This window comes from Equus przewalskii, chromosome 27 (assembly GCF_037783145.1).
Source record: "Equus przewalskii isolate Varuska chromosome 27, EquPr2, whole genome shotgun sequence".
In the NCBI taxonomy this organism is placed as follows: Eukaryota; Metazoa; Chordata; class Mammalia; order Perissodactyla; family Equidae; genus Equus; species Equus przewalskii.
The window spans coordinates 3030857-3058707 of NC_091857.1; the positions used below are offsets into that span (position 1 = coordinate 3030857).

Here is a 27851-nt window from a genome sequence, read left to right on the forward strand (position 1 = left end):
TACTCCATTCACAAACATCAGTCCTGTACCAATTACTAGTTTATTTATTTATCTTTGCTGAGCAAGATTCGTCCTGAGCGAACACCTGTGCCAGTCATCCTCTATTTTGTGTGGGTTGCAGCCGCAGCATGGCCACTGACACGTGGTGCAGGTGCGTGCCAGGAACCGAGCCTGGGCTGCTGAAGTGGAGCATGCTGAACTTAACCACCAGGCCACGGGCCGGCCCAAGAAATTACTAATTTTTAAAGGACAATTTTTGTTAAAATGTAAGTAGCAGAGTTACCTAATTTCCCTTCCAAGAAAATAATAAAAATACTTCTTTTGAAAAATTTCTAGATATGCATAAAAATTTTAACTTTAGCAGAAGTCAAAAATAGAGTCAAAGAGATAAGGAAAAGAAAAGCATAACAGCAATAACTCTTTATTGAAATTTTTTTAACAAAATAATTTTTAAAACCAAAAGCCCCCACATGTAAACAAGAAAGTAAATAAAGTTAGCTGGCATTATTATGTACATCCAAGAATCAAAACAAGTTCTGGGTTAACATTCCATAATCCAGTAAAATGTTTTGACCCATCAATGTCCAGGGTAACTGTGTTTAAGAGTATCAGTAATGGAACCTCATCTTTGAACATTATAAAATGGTTTATGGATTACAAACTATATAGTTTAACTTCTCCTTCCCACCAATCCATTTGTCACATGAACATGTGGATTTACACTGAAATGGATTTGCATTGTCAATATTAGTCCAAAATGCCCATCATCCTAAATTAACCCGGTTACACCTATCTGATCTCCTCTGGAGTGTTTATGCTGGGATGTCCTAGAACCCATATATTACAGCATCATTTTTCAAAATTAACCTAACTCTAAATCCTATCTCTAACTAATCTGCCACTTCGTTTCTTCTCACTTTCTATACATACATTAAATACCATAGCAACTTTACCTTAAAAAATACTAACACATTAATACACATTTAAGCAGTAATTTCTGACACAGTTGATTTTCATTTACCAAAAAAAATGCTAACTTTTATTTTAAAACTTAGGTCTCAAGTATTGTTATGGTAGTGTTACTCAGTTGAGAATGATGGCTTCAATTTAGAGTGTTCAATGTGCACATTAACACAGCTCAAAATTAAATGGAGATTAAAATTATAGCACATATAGAGAAATTCCCTCAGTTCTTAGAAGAAAGACCAAAATATATTGTTTTATTACTATCAAATGTTATCAATTCAGTGTTTTTACTAATTATATCCAACTTACTCTTATAAGCTTTACAAAAGAGAGCCTGGATAATTTTTGTCAGAGCACTCAATTTTAGTTTAAAATTTAATACTTTTCTGTCAGTTAAAATAATTCAAAGATGTGGACAATATGCTTGCGCTGTTTAAGGCAGGTGCCAAGTACATTTTGGAAGGAAATAAACTTACCAGCTAGAATGTTCCCCCAAAGGAAAAAAAAAGAAGAAAAGCTGGTGACAGTTTTCATGTTAAGACAGATGTTTAAGTAGCACTCTTCCTCAAGATCATTTAAAATTAATTTGGCAGCTGAACCACCTATGGTCATAACACATATCGCTTACAAAGGACAAGCAACAGATACAGAATTAATGATACACTTTTAATATTTTTACAAGTCTCTTTAAGTTGGTGCCTAGCGGCTTTAACAAGATTTTGTGTTCACTGTAAAAAGATTTAGAACATAAACTACACGAAGTAATGAATATAATTTCTCTATGCCATGCAGAAAAGAAGTCAACCTTTACACATCATCACTCCTAAATAGTTCTAATTAACATCCAAACTGTTCTCATTTTTGGATCATTGTCATTCTTTGGCAAAAGATTCAAAATAGCCATGGGTTAGGAAACAACTGTCTATTCATGGTCTTCATTTTTACAAAATAAATGTGTTTTGTCAAAGGAATTTGCACTGTGCCTGGTTTATACTAAATTATACGTAAGCAAAATACTGTGGCTCTTTTGACTAATCTACTCCTAAAGCTTTGAGCTGCCGTTCAATCTCTTCATCGGAGATTGTGGCCTTCGACGTCGAGGCGGACGGTAGGCTTCGGGCAGCTGACGGAGCTTTGGCCATCTACAGTACAGAGAGGGGAAGAGAAAAATGCGCACTATTAAACATTTGGCCTAGGACATAAAGGATGAGCTGCAAAGAGGTTTCCTTTACCTTTCAAAAAATATAAAAACACGCACCTCACAGTAAAGGACAACTTAAAGTGACAAAAGTGGTAGAAACTACTTTCAACTGAGCAAAGAAGACGTTTATACCTTTCCAGAGATTTCAATTCCAATTTCATCGAGAACTTGATTCACAATATCTTGGCTTTCTTCCTCCTCATCAGAACCATCGAAGATGTCATCAAGTGTGTCATTGACTTGGGGCACAGGGAGAAACACAGCAGTTACTCTCAAACAGACTTCAGGTCACATCTGCATTTTTAGCAGGCAGCCCGACTACGTGTACACATTTTGCACATGACACAAGGGCAAACTCAGGTGAACCAACAAACTACAAAAGTCACTCAAATGTCAGTGAAGTTCAATGTCAAACACATTTTTGAGGCACTAAATCTGGAATAATTTTCATTTCAACACAAATTATCCTATAATAAAACAAGTCAGCTCTAGATTTTTAGAAAATTCTCTCTTTAATAAACAAGAACTCTATGATATTCACAGCTCCAGGCTTCAAGTTTTTAAATACGCTTCCACAAACTGCATCCATGGAGCTGGTGGCTGTAAAGCAGAGCCTGGAAGAACGTACAGAATCAACACCGTGGACGCGGCTGGGAGACAACTTATCCTTTGTGCACTGTATTGCAGCTTCCTTACTTTACACTCAAGATGCAGGGAGAACATTCTAACAAAGTCTAGGGTTCAATATTTTACTAAACTTGTCCCAAGAATGATGTCCAATTTAACCCTGCAATGATTATTACTGCTACAGCCCTCCCTCCGTCCTTCCTTCTTCCCAAAATGTGTAGAGAAAGCCTTCTGGATAGAAAGCAGCATTTCTGGAGCTGTGGGAGGAATTTCTGAAGGCCTGGAATTGTGTCTTATTTGTCTTTGAAACTAAGTGCTTGGCCCACAGTAGCAAGAGAACTGATGGATACATGGAGACGATGAAGACCTTAGGTAGTTTACAATTAAGTAGAGAAGAAAAAAATTAACAGATTGTGGTAAATGAAAAGATAAATGATTATAAAGCTTCACAGGGAAGAGATTACATCCAACATGTGAGGTAGCCCTTGAAGGACGCACAGGATTTGACCAAACAGAGGCAGAAGGAAGAGAATGAGCAAAGACATGGTGAAAGGCAACAGGGACACATACAAGGAAGACTAAGTTCTGTGTGGTCATTATTTAAGGTGCGTGGATGGAAAATGGCTGGGAGGGAAAGCATTAAGCAGGTGGCCTGTGATCATTCTCCTGATTGCTGGGGAATGCTCCCAAAGCAAGAAAGACAGGTAACTCACTCTGATCTCCTCATAAGCACGCTACTCATCGTGCTCCTGATAAACAGATCAATATTTGCCAGCGAAAGAGTCCTAGCCTATGGGATGCTCTCAGCAGGATGTCCTTGGTTTAGGACTGCCATAGCAAACGAACCTACAATCTATGCATTTATGAGCCATGACTCCCTAGAAAATGTTACCTTAGGTAGATGTAGAAATCTACATCTGAGGTAGAAATTTAAGGTGTTTCATAACCTAAAGGCCCCCTTCCACATGAGAGGATGAGCAAATCTCATTGGACACATCGTCTATTAATCTGGATCAAAGAGCTGTTTCTGATAAGGGAAGAAAAGTTTGGGGGAGTCATTTGGGATGTCCCAACCCTCTCTCTGTTTTGCATGTACATCTTAACTGCTTGTAGCTTTGACATTATTAATAAAGCTTGATCTCTGGTTTGTATGAGCATGATTTGACAATTTGGTTTTTTGTATGAGCTTGATAGTATAAAATAAATATAGAAAAGACGAGAGCTTAAGAACAAAAAAATGGAATAGCATCTCTGAAGAAATAAAGTGAATGTTGACCCTTCGATTAGAGTTTCATTCTGCCATTTGGCACCTACACAACTTCTGGGGAAAGAAAACAGATGTCAGTTCAGGGACGATCTTCCTCAAGCAGAAAGAGGAAGATTGGCAAGAGATGTCAGCTCAGGGACAATTTTCCTCACCAAAAAAAAACAAACTTCAGAGAACATTTTAGGTCATGAGTACATGCTTAAGTTATACTATTATGCTTTTTAAAAGCAGCATGAGGCTCAAAATTGTACATGTAATATGATCTAACTATTTTAAGATAAGGGAAAATAGAGGAAAGAAACATACAACATTAACAGCAATTATACCTGAGTGGTGTGATGACAGATTTTTTTAATATGCTTTGTTCCTTTCTATTCTCCATATTCCACCACAGCATGCAATCAGTTTATACTCAAAAAGAAGAAAACTAAATATTAAATAACTTTGGGAGGGAAAAACAAACAAGAATGAAAGAGCTCCACTATGTCTCTACCTTCAATACAAAGAGATCTTCCACAGAACAAAAGAATCAACACAACTCTGAAACTGCCTAATCCATCCCAGCAAGACTCATTGTACTCACAAGCTGGTTTGGGTCCACTACTCAATAAAGTACAACTGCTGGGGCCAACAGGGCAGAGAAATACAGCATAATATATTTTACATTTTTCCTCCAATTAAACATAAATGGAATTTTAAATACATTGCCAGTTTAAAAACACACTGGAGTTACAATATAGACTCTCTGTCTAGAAGGCTGACATACCATTTCTTTTTTCAACATTTGTGCTTTCACGGATGAGGATATGAGGTTGCTGGTAAATAAACTTGGCTAATTCAAAGATGAGAAAGTTGTAAATATCATTACAAGCTACTAAACTTACTCATTTCCTCAGTCATCTCCATTTTCATGTTCTCCTTCTGGAAATTCTGCATTGTCTGTAACGTCTTTTGCGGGTCCACCTTCTTGTTAACTGCCTGCATTGTCTTGAAACATATGAAAGATTCATGTTAGCTAGAGACTACGCGAGTTTTACTATGGCATCAGTCCAAAGGGAGCATATCAAATAGAGACGGGCTTTTAAAGACATACATCCTGCCATAAGCAAACTAAGAGTGCTAAGTATTCTGGGAGGAAAAGACATACTCGTTTGGAAACCATCTGCTTAACATCTATACAATAAAGGCCTGTGTGAAAAACCTCATCTGAATAGTAGGCAAAAAATTATGCAATAAAAAACAGTGCCAACATAAAACCCACTGCTATTCACATGGAAAAACTACATTTGCCTATTATGTGGCAAGACTGTCTAAATTAAAAGGAATTTTAATTTAATTTTTACAAAATTTTTCATTAAACATTTAATGTCTAAACTAAAAAGGATACCCTAGCATACATACTTGCAAAAACACGAAAAGAATTGTCTTACATTTTATATTCACAACTTATTTCATTATAAGAGATTAATGCTATCTAGTATGGCCAAAACATTTTATATATATAAAATAAATATATGTATTATGAAAGTTCAGTAGTAAAAGACACTATACAATATAAAACATATGGGTTTCAAAGCTATGAAGCAAACACAGTCTTTTCTCAGATAACCCGTATGCAATGCTGTAACCAGTCTTTTCAGTATGACACTACACTCCCCCCAATCCCCACGAGCTCACACATACCTCTCTCTCCAGTGGATTTCCATTGCCCTTAGCATTAAAAGCCAAATTCCATAATTGGCCCATGATTCCAAACATCAACCAAACTCTGCTTAACAAGCTGGTCTCATTTTGCACCACTGCACTCTAGCCACACTGCCCTTTCATTTCCTTCAATGTGCCATGCTTTCTCCAGTACCAGGACCTTTGTATATGCTGGCCCTCACCTGGAATGCTCTTCTCCATTTGCTTTCACTATCAGCACTTCAGATTTCAGTTTATATAACACTTTCTTAGGGAAGCGGAGTCCCTGACACTCCAGATTAGATCAGGTACCCCTATTATTATTGTCCTACTCACTATAGATGAAATTTTGTATTTATTGGTGTAAATTATATCACTTTACTTGCAACTTATATTATTATTGTAAATAAGGCTAACAACAATGATGATGACAATGATAATAAAAGAACAGTTAGTGCCTCCATAACCTCACTGCATGTCAGACACTGTTCTAAGCACTTTATATATAATAAAGTTAAATGACATTTAAATCTTACCAATCTTCATGTGGTAGATACTACCATTTTCCCTATATTACAAATGGAGAATGAAGGCACAGAAACATGAAATAACTTGTCAAAGGTCACACAGCTACTAAGTGGAGTGAGATGTGAACCCAAGTGGTGTGGCTCCAGAACTTACTTTCCTAATCAGAGCAGACCACTCCCTCTCAAACGGGCTGCTTTTTAAATAGACTATAATCTACTACAGGTTAAGCCCTTGCCTGGTTTTGCTTTCCACTTCATCCCCATCACTTATAGTTCCTACCTTTAGGATCTAAACAAATATTTGCTGAATTAACACAGTTCTAAGAAATTTAAGTGAAAATTCCAATTCAGCTATCTCTATATGGAGGACCACATTAGGTCTTTTCCTAGCCAACAACTTGCAGAAAACTGCAAAATGAGTAGTCTCCTCTCTCAGCAGAACTGAAAGGTTATCTAACCCAGGTGTGTGATCAAAACACAAGATCTTTTCCCCAAATTAGATAAAGGTTTATTTCTGTCCATATGTAAAACAAAAAAGGAAAACAAAAGGTTTTTCCCTTAACTATGTATTTTCCACTCAGATCCATTAAGGCTAAGCTAACTGACAGAATAAAACTTACATTGAAACTGTCTCTATTTTTTAAAGAACATAACATGTCTCTCTTCTTACTGTACCTAAGATGGACAAATTCTATTTTCCCGTGACCTATGGTCTAAGAAACAAGTAGAACTGCTCTCACTGTTTTGGACTCCCTCTCCGTGAATCTGCCCACTCCCTGGCTTATCTGCATCCTCCATCAGCTCCGGCAGTGCTCCCGCAGTGCTCCTGCAGTGCTCCTGCTCATTCGGGCTCAGGCGCAGAGCAGCCAAGAGTTCATGTCACCCCACGTACACATGTCCAGCTGAGATCAAGCGAGGCCACACTCTGCCTTCTTGCCTCGGCTCCCATACTGTAAACAAGCGTCCTTCCCATGGTCTATTTAGTGCCATGTTTTTGTGCCTTTGTTGGTGATTTTGCTGGTGAAAACGGCCCCCGAGCATGGCACTAAAGTGTTGTCTAGTGTCCTGAGTGCAAGAAGGCTGTGATGCGCTCATGAAGAAAACACACCTGTTAGATGAGCTCTGCTCAGCAGAAGTCACAGTCTGCTGACCATGAGTTCAATGTTAACACATCACCGGCATATATTAAATACGGAGTCTTTCAACAGAAATGCACATAAAACAAAGTTAAGGACAGATCAGTCGACAAATGTTGTGAGCAGAGGCTCAGAGGAACCTAAGCCCGACCCTGCATCTCCCCTGGGAGCAATGGTTCGATATTCACTAACAGCATTCTCAACTTGACAGAACATTAACTACTGCAAACAACAAGAACTGACTGTATACACCATCTTCCTAAAATAAACCTTGTACTTTCTCTGCTCTGTGGCTTTGTTTCCTTTTGCTCTTCACGTTCATACTCCTCTTTCCCTATGTTTAACACTTAGTGATATTTTTAACACCTAGGTCTTCTGCCAAGTCTCTCAGATCATTCTACTCGAAGATCCGTGCAGTTCACCAAGGCTCGCACAGCCTCACGTGTGTGGGGAGCTTCCCTTTCAGACATATCTTAAGCTACCCCCCGCCCAAGCAAATTATACGAACTACGAGAGGAGAGCCTTCGTCTCAAACTGCTTACAGCTCATGGTACTTCATATACATCAAGGAGCTCATTTGATATTAAAACATCAAAAGACTTAGAGTTTTTTAAACTCTATAGTAAAAACATTTAATTCTTATATAAAGACTAAGTGAAACATAGTTCCTAATAAAATTAACTGATAAATTCTTCTCACAGTATTCATGTGTCCTTCTGATATATATATGAAAATGAATCAAAAGGAAATAATTACTCAAAAGTAATCAAAACTTAGAGCTTAATGAAATACGAAGCTCAAAAATCTTCTGAAAGTTTAAGGAAAAAAGCAAACACTGTTTTAGCTCAAATTAAGTAATTCAGATGCTACATGTGACCCTGGAACAATCAAAATGTCCTAAAACAATAAATTTTATATTAAAAGAAATCAATAAAGAATCTAGAAGTAGTTATCTGAATTATCTAGTAGTATAACTCATTTTACTAAATATTACACAGATTCTGTATCACCTATATTTAGGAGGTGCTTTTAAATCCACCTTGAACACTGACATTTGAACATCTTAGATAAACTTATAAATCCAGGGAAATCAAGGCTCCCACTTACTTTTGCTGTAGTAGACATTGCTCCAGCCATCTTCATCTGGGAATTCATCACTTTTGTTTGTGTGGACATAGAAGTGACTTTTGAACTTACAGCAAAAGTTCTTGTTTTCTGTTTCCGTAGATGTACAAGCTGTTTGGCTAAAACTCTGCAAGCTTCTTTATTACCAATCTTGGCCATTTTCTTAATTTCTAATTCCTAAGAAAGGAAATAAAAACAGGGAAATAAAATCATTGAGAGGTAGTCCTCAATAACTTATTTCAGAGGAACGGATCGAACATACCTAGTAAATCCTTTCTCCCGATCACGATAGAGGAAGAGTGTGGCATAAAGTCAGAGAGAAAAACGGTAACTGGAGAGGGCAATGTCTCCCACGTGTACACAGGAAAGAGAGAACCAGGAACTTTATCCACAAATACAAAGCAAATCTACAAAACAGCACTCACATAAAGCCCGGAAGAAAATAAAAAAACTCGACCCAAAAGTAGGTAGAAAGAAGGGAAAAACAAAGAGTTGGTGGGACATAAAAATGGAACACAGAGGTGGATTTAAAGCTAATAATCTGGGCAATCATATTAGGTGAAAAGGTCCACTTTATACCTCAATGAAAGGCAGGTAGTCAGACTGGAGAAGAACATAAACTCAAGAAACTATTCTATCTCCAGAAACGAAGCTAAGCAAAAGGACAGAAAATATATTCTGCATAAATACTTATTAAACTCTGGAAAGCTGGAGTGGCTACATTAACATCAGATTAAAAAACTTGAGAACAGAAATATTATCAGAAATAAACAGGGGCATTTCATAATAATAAAGGCATCAATACACAAAGATGCTGAAACAATCCTGAATGTGTATGCACCTGGTAACAGTGCATCAAAACATACGAATCACAACAGAGAGAACTCAAAGGAAAAACAGATAAATTCACAATTAGCATGAGTGCTATCAACTCCTCTCTCAAGTATACTGCTATAATTGTTAGAACAAGTAGACACGAAATCTATGACACAGATTGACAAAAAACATAATCACCAACTTGACCTAACCAACACTTATAAAAAAACTCCATCACTAACAGCAGAATACTCATTCTTTACAAGTGCATACCAAAAAATAACCAAAAAACACACCAAAATATACCATATTCTGTATCAGAAAACAAGGCTCAATAAATTTAAGACGACTGAAATTATACAAAGCATGTTCTCTAATCACAATGAAATTAAACTAGAAATCAGTAAAGGAAGGAAAATCACGACTAAACAGAAATTAAACAACATAGTTCTAAATAAGTCATGGGTTAAAGAAAAAAAATTCCCAGGAGAAATCAGATAATATTTGGAACTTAATAAAATGAAAAGGTAACATATCAAAATGTGTGGGCTGCAGTTAAAACAGTTCTTAGAGGGAAATTTATAGCATTAAAGCTTGTATTTAAAAAATGAGCATCTCATAAGCTTCAAATAAAGTAGAAAAAAGAAAAGCAAATAAAACCCAAAGTAAACAAAAGGAAGAAAATAATACAAACAAGAAATCTATAAAGTAGGAAAGAAAAAACAATACAAAAAGTTAATGAAATCAAAAGGTGGTTTTTTACAAGAGATTGATCAAACTGATAAACCATCAGCCAGACAGATGAGGGAAAAAACCCAGACAGACAGACAGATAGAACACACAAACTAAAAATACTGAGAATGCCAAGTGTGGCATCATTTCATATCCTAAAGGTTTTTAAAGAAGAATAAGGGAATACTATGAACAATAACAGGTCATTATATTTTAAAACTTAGTAGAAATGGAAAAATTACTTGGCAGATGCTAACCACCAAAGCTCACTCAACAAGGCAGATAACCTGATCCATTTTACATGCATTTTTTTTAGTGAACTTGTAGTTTAAAAACCTATCCACAAAGAAAACTTCACTCCCAATGGCTTTACAGATGAATCCTATGAAAAGAAATACATAAACCCATCCAGTAAAGGAAAGAGTAAGGGACACTTGCCAAATCATGCTTTAAGGTCAGCATTACTTGACATTAAAACCAAATAAAGACCCCACACAAAAAGATAACTACAAATCAATATCTTTCACGAACAGAGATGCAAATATTCTTAACAAAATTTCAGCATATTAAAACAAAAATATTAAAAAAAAATACATCATTACCAACAGAGTGTATCCCAGGAGCAAAAGCTTGATTCAACTTTGGAAAATCAATGTAATTTACTACATTAACAGACTAAAGAAGAAAAGCTACATGATCATCTTAATAGATGCAAAAATAAGTATTTGACAAAATTTATTCCTGATAAAAACTCTCAGAAAACTAGATAAAAAGGAACTTCCTCAACCTGAGAAAGGGCATCTACAAAAAGCTACAGTTAATATCATACTTAACAGTAAAAGACTGAATCTTTTCCCCAAAGATCAGTAAAAAGATGAAGATGTCTGCTATCACCACTTCTATTTAACATTAGATGTTCTAGTCAGTGAAATAAGGTAAGAAAAAGAAAAAAAAGGCATCAAGATTGGAAAGAAAGATGAAAAGTTTTATTTATTCACAGATGACATGAATGTCGATGTAGAAATCTAACAGAATCTACAAAAAGGCTACTAGAATAAGTGAGTTTAAGAAGATTACAGGATTCAAGATCAATATACAAAAATGCAATATATTTCTATATACCAGCAAGAAAACTATCAGAAGTCAAATTTGTTTTTAAAATATCATCTAGCATCAAAACATACAATAGTCAGGGATAAATGTGACCAAAAAAAAAGTGCAGGACCTGTATACGATTACAAGAATAAACACTGCTGAGAAAAAATTAAAGATCTAAATAAATGGAGACATACAGTGTGTTCATGGATTGTCAGACTTAATATTAAGATGTCAATTCTTCCCAAATTGGTTTAGATAGTCAATGTCATCACAATCAAAATCTGATCCTTTTTGTAAAAATTGACAAGTTTATTATAAAGTTCATAAAGAAATGCAGAGTACCTAAAATAGCCAAAACAACTTTGAAAAAAGGAAGTACAAGGTTGAAGGGTTAGCACCATATAACTTTAAGACTTACGATAAAGTTATGGTAATAAAAACAGTGTGGTAATGGCTTAAGAACAGTCATATAGTCCAAAGGAAGAGCTGGGGGAAAATGTCACCAACAAATGATGTTGGAACAACTGAATTTCCATATGTAGAAAGTGAACCTCTATCTCCAGTTGGCAATACAGTGAAATAATTCAATATGATTCACAGTCCTAAATGTGAGAACTAAAACTATAATATTTCTAGAAGAAAAGATAAGAGAAGATATTAGTGACTTTGGGTTAGGTAAGGATTTCTTAGATATGACACTAAGAGTACTAATCATAGAAGAAAATCATAAATTACACTTGATCAAAGTAAAACTCTATTCCAAAGACACTACCAGGAAAATAAAAGACAAAACCAAGAACTGGAGAGAATATTTGCAAAACATACATTTAGTAAAGTACTTGTGTCTAAAATATATAAAGAACTCTTAGAAATAAATAAAAAGAAAATAACGATGAAAAATGAGTAAAATATTTCAATAGACACTGGCAAAGCAGATATCTAAGTGGCAAAGAGGCACATGAAAAGATGCTGAATGATTTAGCAATTAGGAAAACACAATTTTAAAATGACAATCTACTACACACCCACTAGAACGGCTAAAAGGAAAAAGACTGCCAACTCCGAATATTGGTCAGGATGCGGAACAACTTTACTTTCATATATAGCTGGTGAGAAAAGAAAACTAACAGCCACTGGGCAAAATTGTTTAGCAGTTTCATATACAGTTAAAAACACATTCACCCTATGACCTAGAAATCCCACTTCTGGGAATATAACCAAGAGAAATGAAAACAGATGTTTACACAAAGACTTCAACTGAATGTTTATAGCAACTTTATTCAAAATAGCCAAAACCTAGAAATAGCCCAAATGTCCAATGGCTGGTAAATAAACAAATTGTGGAACATCCATACGATGGAGTAACATTCATTAATAAAAAGGAATTAATACTGATACACGTAACAACACTGACTAATCTCTAATTGTGATGAATGAAAGTACCCCTATAGAAAGAGTTCATATTACGAGATTCCATTTATATAAAATTCTAGAAAATGTAAACTAATCTACAGTGACAGACCAGTGTTTGCGTAACTGGGGAGGGGGGATTACGAAGGGAATAAGGAAACCTTTCCAGATGATGGGTGTGCTCATTACCACGACTGCAGAAACGGTTTCTCGACTGTAAAGTAGTAATGCGGCAGGCTATCCCACCTAGGTTTGTGAGCTTATACGTACGTCAAAGTCTATCAAACTGTATACTTTAAATATGTACAGGTTATTGCATATCAATTATACCTCAATCACGCTTTTTTTAAAAAGACTGTAGGAAACATACATTTAAAAACAGAGCATAAAAATATTTAAAGATGAGCAAGATAGTCTATTAAAAAAAAGCACATTCATATCACAGACACAACTGTTAAAATATCAAGTAAGCCAACTACGAGTTAACATCACTATGTTCTGGAACTCAGCCTTGTTTTCCAGGACTATTTCATCTTTGTTGTTAACTGAGAAGAAGGTGGCTCTGCTTTGAGCAATATTTCTTTCTAGGCATTCATGACTTCCAGAAACTGAAGGATAATCTGATTTTATAACCAGCAGAATACACAGAATCCTGATAAAGTCGGCAGAATGACATAATAAACAAAGGTAAGCAGGAAATGCAGAAAGCGTTAAATGCCATGTCCTAGTAAAGTAAATCACTTACCACCTGCCATGTGTCTTTTTCCCAGTTAGTTAATTATTCCAACATTAATTTCCAAATCTGTATGAAAAGTTAAACTGAAATGTAATGTTCTACTTACCAGCTGTTTTTCCTGTTTCTCTAAAGCTGCTCGATCTCTGATTATAGCTCTCTGTGTCCCTCGTAACTCTCGATTCTGCTCCTTTATTACATCTAAGAGAACCACAAAAGAAACCTAAATGTATGGATTGTAAAATTTTCTTCAATATCATTTAAAATATTGGACTCAGAAACCTCAACAGAAAACAAACCCCTAGATTTACCAGAAGTTAACATTTTTTCTTTCAATTCAATATACTAAAAAATTAATCAAACATTAAAACTTGGATTATAAATATTGATTATATAAAGAATTACAGAAGATGAGAGCAAATATGCCATAGTCTGAGGTTTAGCCAAAAGTATATAAATCACAATAAAATATTCCCTTAGAGAATTGATAGTATACAATGTTTTATGTGGTACATATATATGTCACTCTCACACACACACACACACACCCCTCTTCATCTCTCCTTACTCCAGTATTATGTGAAATTCCGGGAAGGAAGACAGATGATGTATTCATTCCATCTTTTTTTCCCTCTACTGAGCCATCATAGCAGAATGAAGCAGCAGACCTCCCAGTGAAGCAGATGTGGGTTTGAATCCCACCTCGGCCACTGGATCATTATCTGATGGTATCTTGGAAGAGTTACTTAACACTCTAAACCTCAGGTTTCTTCTTCATAAAATAGGGTTGTTGTGAAGGAGTAAATACCCTCCATAATGCCCTGATATCCTGTTAAATGTCCACTCTATCCTAATATCTAGTTTATCTCAATTCATTTGGATCCATCAGTCCTACCTTTTGAAGAGTTAAAGTATTAGTCTAGGTCTGATGGACTATAACTTGGGTTAGTTGTCACTAAATAATGATTTCTTCAAAACATCACAGACATGGAGGTTAAGTTTGCACATTCCGCTTCGGCACTGCAGGGTTTGCTGGTTCAGATCCTGGGTGTGGACCTACACACCACTTGTCAAGCCATGCTGTGGCAGGCGTCCCACATATAAAGTACAGGAAGATGGGCACAGATGTTAGCTCAGGGCCAGTCTTCCTCAGCAAAAAAGAGGAGGATTGGCGGCAGATGTTAGCTCAGGGCTAATCTTCCTCAAAATAAAAAAATCACAGACATGAATGGTAATTCTTGCCAAAACTGATCTCTCATTGTCAAGTGCTTTATATCTGACACAAATGAGTGCTTTACATATATTATACAATACAATTTTCATAATAATGTTATGGAGTGGATTTTTCAATTATTTTACATATAAGAAAATAGAGTGCCGGGAAGTTTCAGTAACTTGCCCAAGGTCACAAGGTAGTAAGCAGTAATGCCAGATTTAGATCCAAGCATTCTGTCTCCTGAATCTTAAGCATTTCGCTAGGGACATCCACATAAAAAGAAGGAAACTGGACCCCTACCTCACATTGCATTATAAAAATTAACTCAAAACAGATTAAACACCCAAATATAAGAGCTAAAATCATTAAATTTTTAGAAGACTACACAAGTAAATCTGCATGACCTGGGATTTAGCAACAGATTCTTAGATATGACACTAAAAGCAAGAGCAACTAAAGAGAAGAATAGATAAATTGGACCGTGAAAATTAAAAGCTGTGCATCAAAGGACATTATCAAGTGAAAAGAAGACCACCTACAGAATGGGAGAAAATATATGCAAATTATACATATGATAAGAGTCTAGTATCCAGAACATATAAAGAACTCTTAAAACTCAAAAACATGTAACCCAATTAAAAAATGGGTGAAGGACTTGAACAGACATTTCTCCCAAGAAAATACAGTCATGTGCTACATAACGACATTTTGGTCAATGACAGACTGCACATACAATGGTGGTCCCATAAGATTAGCACCATATAGTCTAGGTATGTAGCAGGCTATACCATGTAGATCTGTGCAAATACACTCTATGATGTTTGCACTTTAATGAAATTGCCTAACATCGCGTTTCTCAAAACGTAGCCCCATTGTTAATCCACACATGACTGTATATAAATGGCTGATAAACACATGGAAAAGACACTCAACATAGTCATTAGGGAAAGGAGATATCACTTCACATCCACCAGAATGGCTACAATCAAAAACAAAAAAGGAAAACAAGTGTCAATGAGAATGTGGAGATTGGTACTCTGTATATTGCTGGCAGTAATGTAAATCGTTTCAGTTGCTGTGGATAACAGTGTGGTGGTTCCTCAAAAAGTTAAACATAAAATTACCATGTGACCCAGCAATTCCACTCCTAGGTCTATACCCAAAAGGACTAAAACATACTCAAACAAATACATCTACACAAAACTTCATAGCAGCACTATTTACAATAGCCAAAAGGTAGAAACCACCCAAATGTCTATGAACAAACATAAACAAATTGTGATATATACATATAATGGAAAGAAATGAAATACTGAGACATACTACAACATAGATAAACCTCAAAAGTATTATGCTAAGTGAAAGAAGCCAGACACACGGTCACATTTTATGATTACATTCATATGAAATATCCAGAATAGGTAAATCCGTTAAGACAGAAAGCAGACTGGTAGTTGCCAGGGGTGGAGGGGGGGGAGGGAATGGTGAGTCGCTGCTTAATGGGTACAGGGTTTTACTTTGAGGTGATGAAAATGTTTGGATCTAGACATGTTGGTTATACACCGTTGTGAATGTAGTAACGCCACAGAACTGTTCACTTTAAAATGGTTAATGTTATGTGAAATTTCACCTCCATTAAAACAACAAAGCCAGTATCCATTACCCGTCTAGTGATAGAGCACCACAACTTTATACATTTCTGTGTATAATGTAAATTTACTCAGAATAAAAATAACTAATTATACTGAGAAACAGGCACTATACTAAGTGTTATACAACAACTCCAAAAGGTAAATAATATTATCTCATTTTTTTCAGAGGAAGGAACTGATATTTGGCGAGGTAATCTGCCCAAGAGGAAAATAGTGCTAGGATTCATATCTAGGTGGGCTGATTCCAAGGCCTCTGATTTTAACTATTACATTATGCTCTAAAGCTTTTCAGGCAAACAAGAAAAAAGGGGAAGGAGATGTTCCATAGACAAATATATTTGGGAAATGCAGAAGCTGAAAAAATTAAACATTTCTTTGCTTCAAGGCTTCTAAGAACATTTAATATATGAATATGCACTGTCAACCCTTAAGGGGAGACTATATCATGGATTATTTCCCAAGGATCCCTTTTAAGAAATCTCCATTAACATTTTCTAGATACTAATGTTCCCTGGGGCACTGATTGGGATCCTATTAGTCTGCCAGGGCTGCCATAACAAATACCACAGACTGGGGCTTAAACCACAGAAATGTCTGTTCTCACAGTTGTGGAGCCTAGAACTCCAAGACTTAGGTGTTGGCAGGGTTGACTTCTCCCGGGTCTCCCTCACTGCCTTGCAGACCGCCACCTTCTTGCTGTGTCCTCACATGGCCTTTGCTCTCTGTGTGCACATCCCTGGTGTCTCTTCTTCTTACAAGGACACCAGTCCTACCGGATTAGGGCCACGCTCTCATGACCTCATTTAACCTCAACCACCTCTTTAAAGACCCTATCTCCAATTACAGCCACATTGGGGGGCAGGGCTTTAACACATGAATTTGGGGGGAACTCAATTCAGTCCACAACACATGGTATCTTTCCTGACATCTACAGACGGACTAAACAAACAGCAGAGCTTTCATTACCCTACCTTTCAAAGCAATCATCACCCTCTTCATCATCTATCCTCAAACACTTCCAATTTTTTTCTTTTGGACTAAGTTTCGTGTCTTGCCAAAGCCAATGGATTGGTGTGAAAACATTCACCACTTACCTACTATTTCAATAGAAAATATGTTCTAAATTTAAAACTAAGAAATTACAAATGAACTTTTGGAGTATAAACCCTTTATGTACTAAAAACACCCTAACTCAACCAGCGTAAGATGAAGCCGTATTCAGACAGCAATGAAGGCCCTCTAAAGCTGCAAGAGCACCGAGCTGGAGAAGAAGCCGCCGCGTGGGTAAGACAAACTGCGGCCAGACAACCGACACAGGTGCACAGCAACCGCTGAAGGAGAAGCCGCCGCGTGGGTAAGACAAACTGCGGCCAGACAACCGACACAGGCGCACAGCAACCGCTGAAGGAGAAGCTGCCGCGTGGGTAAGACAAACTGCGGCCAGACAACCGACACAGGCGCACAGCAACCGCTGAAGGCCTTGGCTCACAGGATCTGGATTCTATCAACGCACATCTTTCATTACTAAGGTGGCACAATGAAAAATACGTACTGGGTCTTTGTCCTGAGTCCCCGGCACAGAGCTCCTAAAAGCCTTGGAATTTCCTGAGTGGCAGAAGTGTCTTTTGATTCAGGGAGGGGAACCTCTAGATGGCTTCAGGATGGGGCTGGTTCCCAGAAGGACCAAACACTTAGAGGGAGCGAGACCAAATGACTAGAAGGTGGGAACTTTCAGCTTCATCCCTGGACCTCAGAGGAGGGTAGGGGGGCTGGAGACTGGGTGATAACAGCTCTTGACAAAGAGATCAGGAGAGCTGCCAGGCGGGTGGCCACCCAGAGGCTGGGAAGGCGGTGTTCCCAGAGCGGGCCAGGGAGCTCTGTGCCACGCACCCCAATACCTTGCTTTCATTTGGCTCTTCCTGAGCTGTATCCTAAAAATAAACTGGCAATAGTAAGTAAGGCATTTTCCTGAGTTCTAAGAGTTGTTCGACAAATTATCAAACCTGAGGAGGAAGTTGTGGGGACCCCAGAATGTACAGCTTGTCTGTTAGAAGTCCTGGTGACAACCTGGGACTGGTGACTGGCATCTGAAGTGAGGACAGTCCTGTGGCACTGGGCCCTTCACCTGCAAGGTCTGCGCTAACTCCACACAGTTAGCGTTAGGACGACGGAATTGCTGGAGACATCCAGGTGGTACCGGAGAATCAGAGCAGAAAGCAGATACAGTGGTCTTTGTTGAAAAACAAGTAGTAGGACATGAAATTTTAACAAAACAAAATTTAATCAAAATAGTTTTATTTCACTTTTCTTAATTTCATGTAACTATATGTACCATGTCACTGTATATTAGAGAAGGAAAAATAAAGAAAATTAACTACTGCATATTCCACAGCCTCATAATTGTTAATAGACCTATTAATATTTAAACAGTTCTAAGCTATAAACTGAGAGTATCTATTGTTACATACTAAAACACAGTCATAACACTTTAAAACATATTATGCTAAGTAGGAAAAGATAGTAAAATATTTTTTCATATGAGATGATAGGCATATCCCATAAAACAAACAAATTACTCTTCAATTTTTTTTTAAACAATTCCCATACTAAACCCACATTTAATGATTTGGTCTTCCAGGTAATTCAGAACAAATAACATGAGAATGGTTCTGAGAGACTTTTAATGTTTTTAAGACCAAGTTTATTTTCCATTATATTTATTTCTTAGTAGGTCTGATTTCTTCCCAAGATTATAAACTCTTTAAGAGCAAGGAATACATGTATTTTATTTATCTATTTGGTATTTCCAGCTTACTTTATGCCAACAACTATCCCAATATAGTACATTTAGCAGTGATCTATAGGAGTACAAACATATACACTGAAATGTAAAAGGATATACTTATGGGCATAATTAACACACTTCTTTAAAAGTATAATAAAATCTATTGGTTATAAAAAAAGATGGTTGATAATTTAACAGTAAAATCTGAACTGATAAATATCTTTCTACAATGGAAAAACGGAGCCTTAAAATAATCAGATATTTCCCTTGTAATTTTCTGCTTTCCCCTGTTTATTATTCTGAATTAAGACAATGACAGAAATATGTACAGGGTATTGCTCACATTTACGAGAGGTGGAGCACTTGGCTCCTGTCCATCTTCTGTTTCCCTTCCACCCTCTGCTTCATTCTCTAGGCAAAAAAGGCATGCCCTGAACTTTTATACTCCAGCATTTCATCTACCTTCTGGGGTCATTGTGAAGCACTTCCTAATAGGTGGTAACAGAAACTTTCGAACTGTGAAAATGTCAAAGGTACTTTGATGTGCCTACAGCATGCTCTCTCTGTTACCCTCCAGTGAGGTAAAAGGGTCTGGAGGCTGCCCCACCCACCTCTCCTCACCCATACCCAGCACAACATTTGAGAGAAGAGAAGGCCTGCTCCCCCCTGGGCATTAAAAGCCTGTCTCAAGCCTCTTAGGCTCTTCTTACTGAACAAAATCACACCTGCGTGCATAACAGTGATCCGATCACAGATTTATTTATTCATTTTTTATTTTTTTTAAAGATTTTATTTTTTTCCTTTTTCTCCCCAAAGGCCCCAGGCACATAGTTTTGTATTCTTCGTTGTGGGTCCCTCTAGTTATGGCATGTGGGATGCAGCTTCAGTGTGGCTTGACAAGCAGTGCCATGTGCGCGCCCAGGATTCGAACCAACGAAACAGCGGGCCGCCTGCAGCGGAGCGCACGAACTTAGCGACTTGGCCACGGGACCAGCCCCCGATCACAGATTTAAATTTGGGACTTAAGAAGATACAGACAGGGAGTGGCCCAGTGGTGCAGCGGTTAAGTGCACATGTTCCACTTCGGCGGCCTGGGGTTCACCGGTTTGGATCCCAGGTGTGGACATGGCACCGCGTGGCAAGCCATGCTGTGGCAGGCATCCCACACAAAAAGTAGAGGAAGACGGGCACGATCTTAGCTCAGGGCCAGTCTTCCTCAGCGAAAAGAGGAGGATTGGCAGCAGATGTTAGCTCAGGGCTAATCTTCCTCAAAAAAATAAATAAGGCACTGGTCGAGTGGGATAAGAACCGGTATTAGATAAAGCCTAATCATGACTGTGAAGAGAAGAGCTCCGCCTGTGGGTTCGGCTAAAGCAGGGGGGTGGAGCTCACCCAGGAAGAATAAAGCAGAAAGAGGTCACAGCTGTGTGGGGAGGCGTCATCTTCTTGGGTAGATCAGGAGAAAAAACTGTGTAAAATGCTACAAACTCAAAGGTTAAGGGGTAAGAAGGAAACATTAAAGGTGAATACCTAGAAAATGCTGGCTCTGGGAACCAAATTTACTCAGGGTCAGAAGGCAAACGACAACAAGGAGGAATGAGAATTTGCTGAGTAAAGCACATCTGTTTCTCAGGCTTTGGAAATGGTCTATCAGAAATCAGGGAGGGACAGGATCAGCTTGATTAACCAGTTTTGATACATGGTAAGGAAAACATTAAAACAAAAACAAACAAGAAAGAACAGAAAGTGAAAGAGAAAGGGGAGTGAAGGATCACGCTGACATTTTTACTCAACATGTGGGTCAGGCAGCCAAGGACCAAGGCAAGAACTAGGATGAAGCCGAAACCCTCACCAGGATTTGCCTGGAAGGAACAGGCAGCATACTAAAGAGCAAACAGGAGCCCTATGGTAGCACAAAAGGAAGTAAAAAGGAATGCTTTTTTATCCCTACCAGTACAGCCTCAAAAAATCACTCAAGCCCTCAGGAATTCATTGAAATGAATTCATTATTATTAAAGTATCAGTGTTTTCAAGAGCTGAAGGAAAGTTTGGGGATGGGCCACCTGTCAGCAGATTCTTGGTTCTTACTTGTTCCTCAAAGATACACGCTTTGGTGCCACCATCAGTAACACCTTCAGTTCAGAAAACCGTCAAGACTTTCACAGCTTAGATAAGCAAGGGAGTGAGAGGGAAAGCTCCTCTGAAGGACAGACTCACAGACACACAGACAGGAAAGTAGGAAATGGCAGCATGAAAGGAAATACCAATCTCTGGTGTCATGCTAGGGATGGAGAAATGCAGGGGGAAGAAATTTTCCTACAGAGATATCTGTCCTAAAAGTATAGAGAACCTTTGCTCCGAAAAACACTCAGAAGAGAGCAATGAGCTCCTGAACCCCACATTCAATGATTTTTCTTTGGTGTGCCAAGAATGAAGGGGCCAAAAAGAAAATAACATTTGAGTTTGTAACTATTCAGAATCCTAAGCACTAAGAGAACACACGGCATCCTAGGAAAGATCCGGGTACTGTAGGCAGCACCAGGAGAATGTTGTACTTTATTCAGAAAAAAGCAAAAATGTTTCTGGAGGGGATTTGCTTTATATAGATGGTGGATTTTAATCCCTCTTAAGATAATGGAAATGTAGCATCACAACTTACCTCTCAACAGGAGATTTAACCCAATTTAGTCAAAACCTCACAGATTCTGAACTCTGGACAATTAAGCATACATGGATACTACACCAATGAAGCAAAACTCAAGAAGCTTTGTTCCTCTTCGGTCAGCAGCATTCCTCAAGTTATCTCTAAACTTGTACTAAGATTCAAGGTGGGTGGTGATAATATGTAGACTGCAGTAAGCTCTAAATACTGGAAACACTACTTTGGGTTAGTAAATACTATTATTTTGGAATTTAGTCTCTAAATTATAAAGTACTGCAAAGATATTTCCGTGTATGATGAAGACTCTGCAACTTACAAACATGGAATACCGGAAAAACTTAGAATAAGCATAATCCACCTTTGGAAGTTGTTCCAGTGAATGCAATTTAGGAAGCAGATAATAAAAAAAAACAAACACAAGGAGTGAGGTATTTAACATAGTTTGAGGTGGCATCAAAGAAGAATCCTAGAGAGGTAAAAAAACTGAGATCGTTCAGGTTAGCCAGAGGAAGAGAAAAAGAGAATTCTATGCATAAGGGCATCATGAGCAAAAACACATTACAGTGAGAAAGAGTATGGTAAATACGAATGAATATGAGAACAGTGCTGCTGCACAGTAAAATGTCCAGAGACACGGCCAGAAAGAAGGACGAGGCCCAGACCCAGGAGGGCCATATGTGCCTTATTAAAGAGCCCCAACCTGATCCTATTGGTACTAGAGATTCAATAAAGGGGTTTACACTGAAGAGCAGCATAGTAAGACTTGGGTTTCAGGTCTATCAATCACACAGGCGACCATGTAGATGAACGAAAGAAAAGCAGAAAAGCGATGTAGTAAAGCACAAGACAAATGGGATCTGAACTAGAGCAAGGACTTGAAGGCAAGCAGAGGAAGGTCACATGTGTCAAATACTTAAGAGACAAAAGGAGCAGGACTTGGTACTGAATTGAAGGTAGAGGGCAAAAGCAAGAACTGCCAACCCTGGACGAGGAGAACTCAGGAAAGGAACTCACTCAGAGGAAATGCTGATGAATTCTGTTTGGGATCTCTTTAATGTGAGGTACCTTGGGACATTTACGTAGAGGCATTCGGCAAACTATTGAGTACACTGGTCTGAAACTCAAACAAATATATCTGGAGATACAAATGTGGGATCCATCAGCACTCAGGTTATAACTAAAATAATGAGAATTTGGATAAGATCATGCAAGGAGAGAATGTACAGTTAGAATAGTGGTGGCCCAAGATGGAACCAAGAAGAACACTAACATTTAAAGGGTAGGTTAAAAAAAAAGACAAAAAACAAAGGAAGAGACAAAGGGAGAAAGGGAGGGAGGGAGAGTGGGAGTAAGGAAAAAAGAAGAGAATAACCTGAAAGGAGAAAGAAAAAGAGTGGTCAGAGGAACTTGAGGAAAATTAAGAGTGTTATATCAGGGAAGCTAAAAGAGAGTTCCAAGGAAGAAATTATTACCAGGATCAAATGCAAACACATAGGTCCCAGAGATGATCACTAAAAAACGGCCATTGGATTTGACAATCTAGAAGTCACTGATGATCTCAGCAAGACCTCATCACATGAGATGTAAAGCCAAGTGCTACAGAATGGGTGCATCCGAGAAGCAAAGAAGTGGAGACACGAGACAGCACCACTCCTTCAAGAGGTTTAGAAGAAGAGCAAAAAGAGACTAGACAATATTTCCTAAGAAGTGCTGAGTCAAGGGAGAGTCAGGAAAAGGAGGATTGTTTCCAGTTCTGCCACCAGGAGAAAGTGAAGTTCTACCACTAAGTCAGAGAAGAGTCTGGTTCACAGACAAAAGGTTAACATTACACGGTACCCACCGAAAGTTGAGAATCTCACGTGCTTAGCGAGAACAGCAAAACTGAACCAATGCATAGGCTCTCTAATACGAAAAAAAGAACAATGATAATACCCAAAGGGAGGAGGTCCTGGCTCTGCCACTTAGTGGCTGTGTGATCTTGGGCAAGTTACTGCCTCTCAATTTCCTCATCTGTAAAGTGCATGTAATAAGAGTACTAACCTCACAGGTTTGGGAGAATGAAACAAGATACTGCATACAAAATGCTAACACAGGGCTGGCTTAGAGTAGGACCTCAAATATACCTATGCTAAGGATAACAGAAAAAAATTATACAGTGCTTAAAGAATTTCACTTTTTAAGAGGCATATTTAGTTGTGCATTTATGACAAGTCCTCATGGCATCCTGATTTACAAAAGTTCATAACTAGCTTCAATAAATAGGTCACCATTAGTGAACTTAGGGGAAAAAACACTGCGGATGAACACATTACCCTATATATATGTATACATCTTCTAAATCAGTAAAAAGAAAACCAAGTACTCAACTGCAATTTCAAATTCAAAAGAATCTTTCTCTTCTATGGCATTGAGGTACAGTTCTCATTAATTTTCTGTAACAAAGTATACACTGCAGAGACTTGTTCATCTTTGTGTCAAAAATGAATTAAACATAACTCTGAATAGTAATCAGTGCTGTAATGTTGTCTCCCTTTTTAATTTACATGTGCCGTAGTCTTTAATGATAGAGTATGCAACTCTTCCAGCCAATCCAAAGAGACAAAAAGATTCAATTATTCTCCAGATCTGTAAGCAGTTACATACTTCCCTTATATATCAGAATTTCATTACTGCTGAAACAGATAAAAAGACAGCATACAGTAAAAGATCTTATGATCAATAATCAACCAGTCCAAGGATCTGTCAGAAATGCATAAAAATACATTACACTGCATAATATATAGCCTCATTACTGCTAAGAAGAATGCTGTCACCTTTTAAACAAAACACCTTCTTTTTAATAAAACAGAGTAAAAACATCAGTAAAGCTCTATGTCAAACTAATGAAAGTATAGATCTGTAACAGATGTCATTAAGTGATTTGAATTGACATGACAATTTCAGAAAACATCAGGTACCCAGTTGGGTGGTTATAATAAATGTACATGGTAGCCAAATTTACATTCAGAAATTTCATACCCAGATCTTTAAATTAGTAGCACAGTTCCTAGCAAAAGTCCTTAAAACTTTTTTTTCACAAATAAGTCTATATAGCAAAAAAAAAAAAAGGTAATTTCTTGGATGAATTAACCCAACTGCAAATGAGCATACGGTTAAACGCCCTGCCTGCACATCCTCATTGTCTTTTTTTCTTATTTTGCTCTATACCTCAAGTCCAACAGTCACTAGATTGCCAAAAGCGCCAGGAAGTACAGCCATGAGAGTGTAAAACCGACAATTATGTCTCTGAAAATATCTGACAGATGATAAGCAATTTAAGCTAGATGCTTGCCTTAAACGCTAAAAATTTTTTAATTTAATTTGTAATAACACAGTAAGAAAGATGCAACCCTTTTCTTCTGTTCAGTAACTTCTATCTAAAACTGAAACCAAAAAATAAACCTTTCTTTTCCCCCAGAGTACCATGCAATAACTGAAAATCACAATATTAGCACTGAAACACTGAAAAAATAAAGTGCCACATTAAAGATTAAACAGCATTCTCAGGAAAAAACACACATAAAACCCATTTCACATAATTGCATCACATCCTAAACCAACTCGGTAGTTATTCTAGGTATTGTAAATGGCTAATAAAATCAATAAATTAAAAGAAAAATTTTTCACCCACTCAGGGTAAGCAAAAATGTGTTAGGCTGTGTGATAAATTAGCAGTAATACGACATTATGTGCTCAGGTGAAGGGGACAGCGGTAAAGATGATGTTTTTGTTATCCTCCCCAAAATAATTCTGCGGGCTCTGAGAGAGTCAACAGGAAGGAAGGAAGGAAGGAGTTGGCCAGGTCTGGACTGAAGAGCTCCCTGTGGTACCAACCACCGGCTCGCCACCACTGCTCCTCCTGCGGCTGTCAGACCCTCACAAAGAAGCGATTCTTTGGTTGAACCAGCAGCAACCTAGACTCAACATGCCATGGGAAACACGATTTTTAAATAACTTGAATGAATCCGATTCCTGGTAGTTGTCAATGAAAATATCAAGACTAATTAACCGACGTTCTATAAACAGACATTACAGGCACAGTTATAAACACCAATTTGTATATTCCTGTACATTCACTTATTTCATCTTAAGATGGCCCTGAGCTAAACAGCTGAAATAATGCAAGTATCCTAAAATGTAAACTTCTAGGCAGATAACACACCACGTCTCTTACTACAGACAGCGGAGATAATCATAAGGGAGGAAAATCCATCATGAAAACTACACGCAGGCATCTCCCTTGGGTTTCTTTTACTTTTCTACTGGACCCAGTCAAGAAGCATCTGTCTCCCTCTATAGACGGGGTGTTCCGAGGGCAGGACGCACGCAGACCCAGGCTCACCGAGACCCTCCCCACCTCCACCCAGGTTAGGGCTCGGACGCCTGGAAGCAGGGCAGCTCCGAACCGAAGGGGCAGCAGACCCGGCCCACGAAACCAACAGGGAGTTCACCCAAGTCCCAAGCCCAGCGACGCGCAGGGGCAGCAGCATCCTGCCTCCTGGAAATGCCCCAGATCTCGCTCAGGAAAGAAGGGGCGCGGGGGCTCGGGCGGGAGGCCTGGGCGCGCAGGTGAGGCGGCGGGGCGGGCGCGTCGGCAGCGGCGGAAGAGGGGAAGCGACGCGCGAGGGCGGTCACCTGTGGGGCCAGCGCTCCAGCCCCGCCCCCGGGCCCGCGGCAGGGTCGCGGCCGAAGCCCCGAGGACACCGGGGAGGCGCGGACTGGCCCTGGCGCGGCCTGGCACTCACCGTCCACGGTTTTCTTCTTGAAAAGGGACGCCATGGTCGGACGGCACCGGCGGCTCGGCCCGGCTCGGCCCGGCTCGGCCCGGCCCGCCCGCAAAGGACAGAGGGGAGAACGCGCCCTTGGAGGGCCGGGGGCGAGGCAGCGACGGGCGCGAGAGTAGGGCGAGGCCCCGCGCAAGACCCGCGGAGGCGGCGGCCGCGCAGCCTACGGGAGCCGGGCGCCCGGAGCTCAGGTGACCGCCAACTAAGACACTTTTTGGAGAAGTCACTTCTGGGCGGCGCCTGCGCACCGTGCGCGCGCCTGCGCAGTGCAGCGCCTGAAGCCGGCGTGGCCGCCCGCGCTCGGCCGGGGTCGCGCTGCGGGGACGTCCCCCGGGCGGGGTCTTCTGGGGCGGGCTACGTGCTGACTGTGACAGACCCGAGCCGCGTGTAACGCTTTCCTCCTTGCCCAGGGGAGGCTGGCAGGAGGGGTCCCCGGAGTCCTAGGACGAGCGTGGGTCCCGGAACCAGTTGATTCATGCGACCACCTGGTTGCTGTCAGTGTCGGTACTTCCCTAGGTGCAGGCGGGTCCTGCTGGGGTCCAGCCCCGGGGCTGCCCCGGAGGTCACGCCCCCTCCTCCAGGCCTTTCCTACTGGGGTCCAGCCCCGGGGCTGTCCCGGAGGTCACGCCCCTCCCGCTTGTCTGGTTCCGCCACCTCCCCGGCGCCCCGCCGCGCTGCCGGGCCGGGCTGCGACCACCGCCGCGGGCCTCGGGATGGGCTTCTGGGCTCGGGGATGGCGGAGGAGGAAGGGGAGAAACTTCTTTAATGCAGCACTATTTATTCTTCTTGGCAGGAAACGTGAAAAAAAATCCACGCAGATTTGTATGCCGGTTTAAGTGTCTCCAAATCTATTTCTTTAAAATCTCAGTTTCTTGTAATGGCTCAAGAAAAATGGATGGCTATACTGTGACCCTGTTAGAATGCTACATAGCTGTCTATTGGTGTTTAATGTGAAGAAAAAGGCCCGTATCATGTTAAAGGAAAAGCACAATGAATTATTTAAAGAATCCTGTGTGTAAGCATAAATATGGAAAATACAATCTTTGGATCAAGATCTTAAGTTCATCGTTTTACTTCAGTGTGTGTGTGTGTGTGTGTGTGTACGTACACACATATCTCAGTTTACATTATTTCGATATTTAGAATCTTAATTTTGCTTTGAACTTTTCCCTCCCTTATTAGTGCTTTAAGCAACACTGCCTTCTGCAGGATAAAAAGAATGGGAGGCGTTTTTTTCATAGATGTGATTTCTGATAGGAAAGACACTCCAATACTAGTGTCAATATTATCAGTCATCTCTGCCTTTAGGAATCATGTCTCAAGGATTTTTAAGCATTTGTGGCAGTCAGACTTCCCTTTCCCATTTTTGTCCCCTCATAAGGTATCAAAGCC

At 39.2% G+C, this 27851-nt stretch overlaps 1 protein-coding gene and 1 long non-coding RNA gene across 3 annotated transcripts; both read right to left on the reverse strand.

The window, feature by feature from the left end:
• Nucleotides 1–405: 405 nt before the first annotated feature.
• On the reverse strand, nt 406–27372 carry CHMP2B (charged multivesicular body protein 2B). 2 transcript variants are annotated; one of them, XM_070597793.1, is made up of 7 exons: nt 26421–27372; nt 18193–18419; nt 13431–13522; nt 8515–8709; nt 4946–5048; nt 2300–2406; nt 406–2108 (listed from the first exon to the last, which is right to left on the reverse strand). In XM_070597793.1, the coding sequence occupies exons 4-7, from the start codon at nt 8689–8691 to the stop codon at nt 1998–2000; spliced, it is 498 nt and encodes a 165-aa protein (XP_070453894.1). In that variant the 5' UTR covers nt 8692–8709; nt 13431–13522; nt 18193–18419; nt 26421–27372; the 3' UTR covers nt 406–1997. The 2 variants fall into 2 exon arrangements, with proteins under 2 accessions (XP_070453894.1, XP_008505776.1); XM_008507554.2 differs by lacking the exon at nt 18193–18419 and having other exon boundaries at nt 26421–27017.
• On the reverse strand, nt 18263–20495 carry LOC139079940 (uncharacterized). Its single transcript, XR_011533990.1, has 3 exons — nt 20367–20495; nt 19318–19385; nt 18263–18365 (listed from the first exon to the last, which is right to left on the reverse strand). It is a non-coding gene; the product is annotated as an uncharacterized lncRNA (long non-coding RNA).
• Nucleotides 27373–27851: the final 479 nt, after the last annotated feature.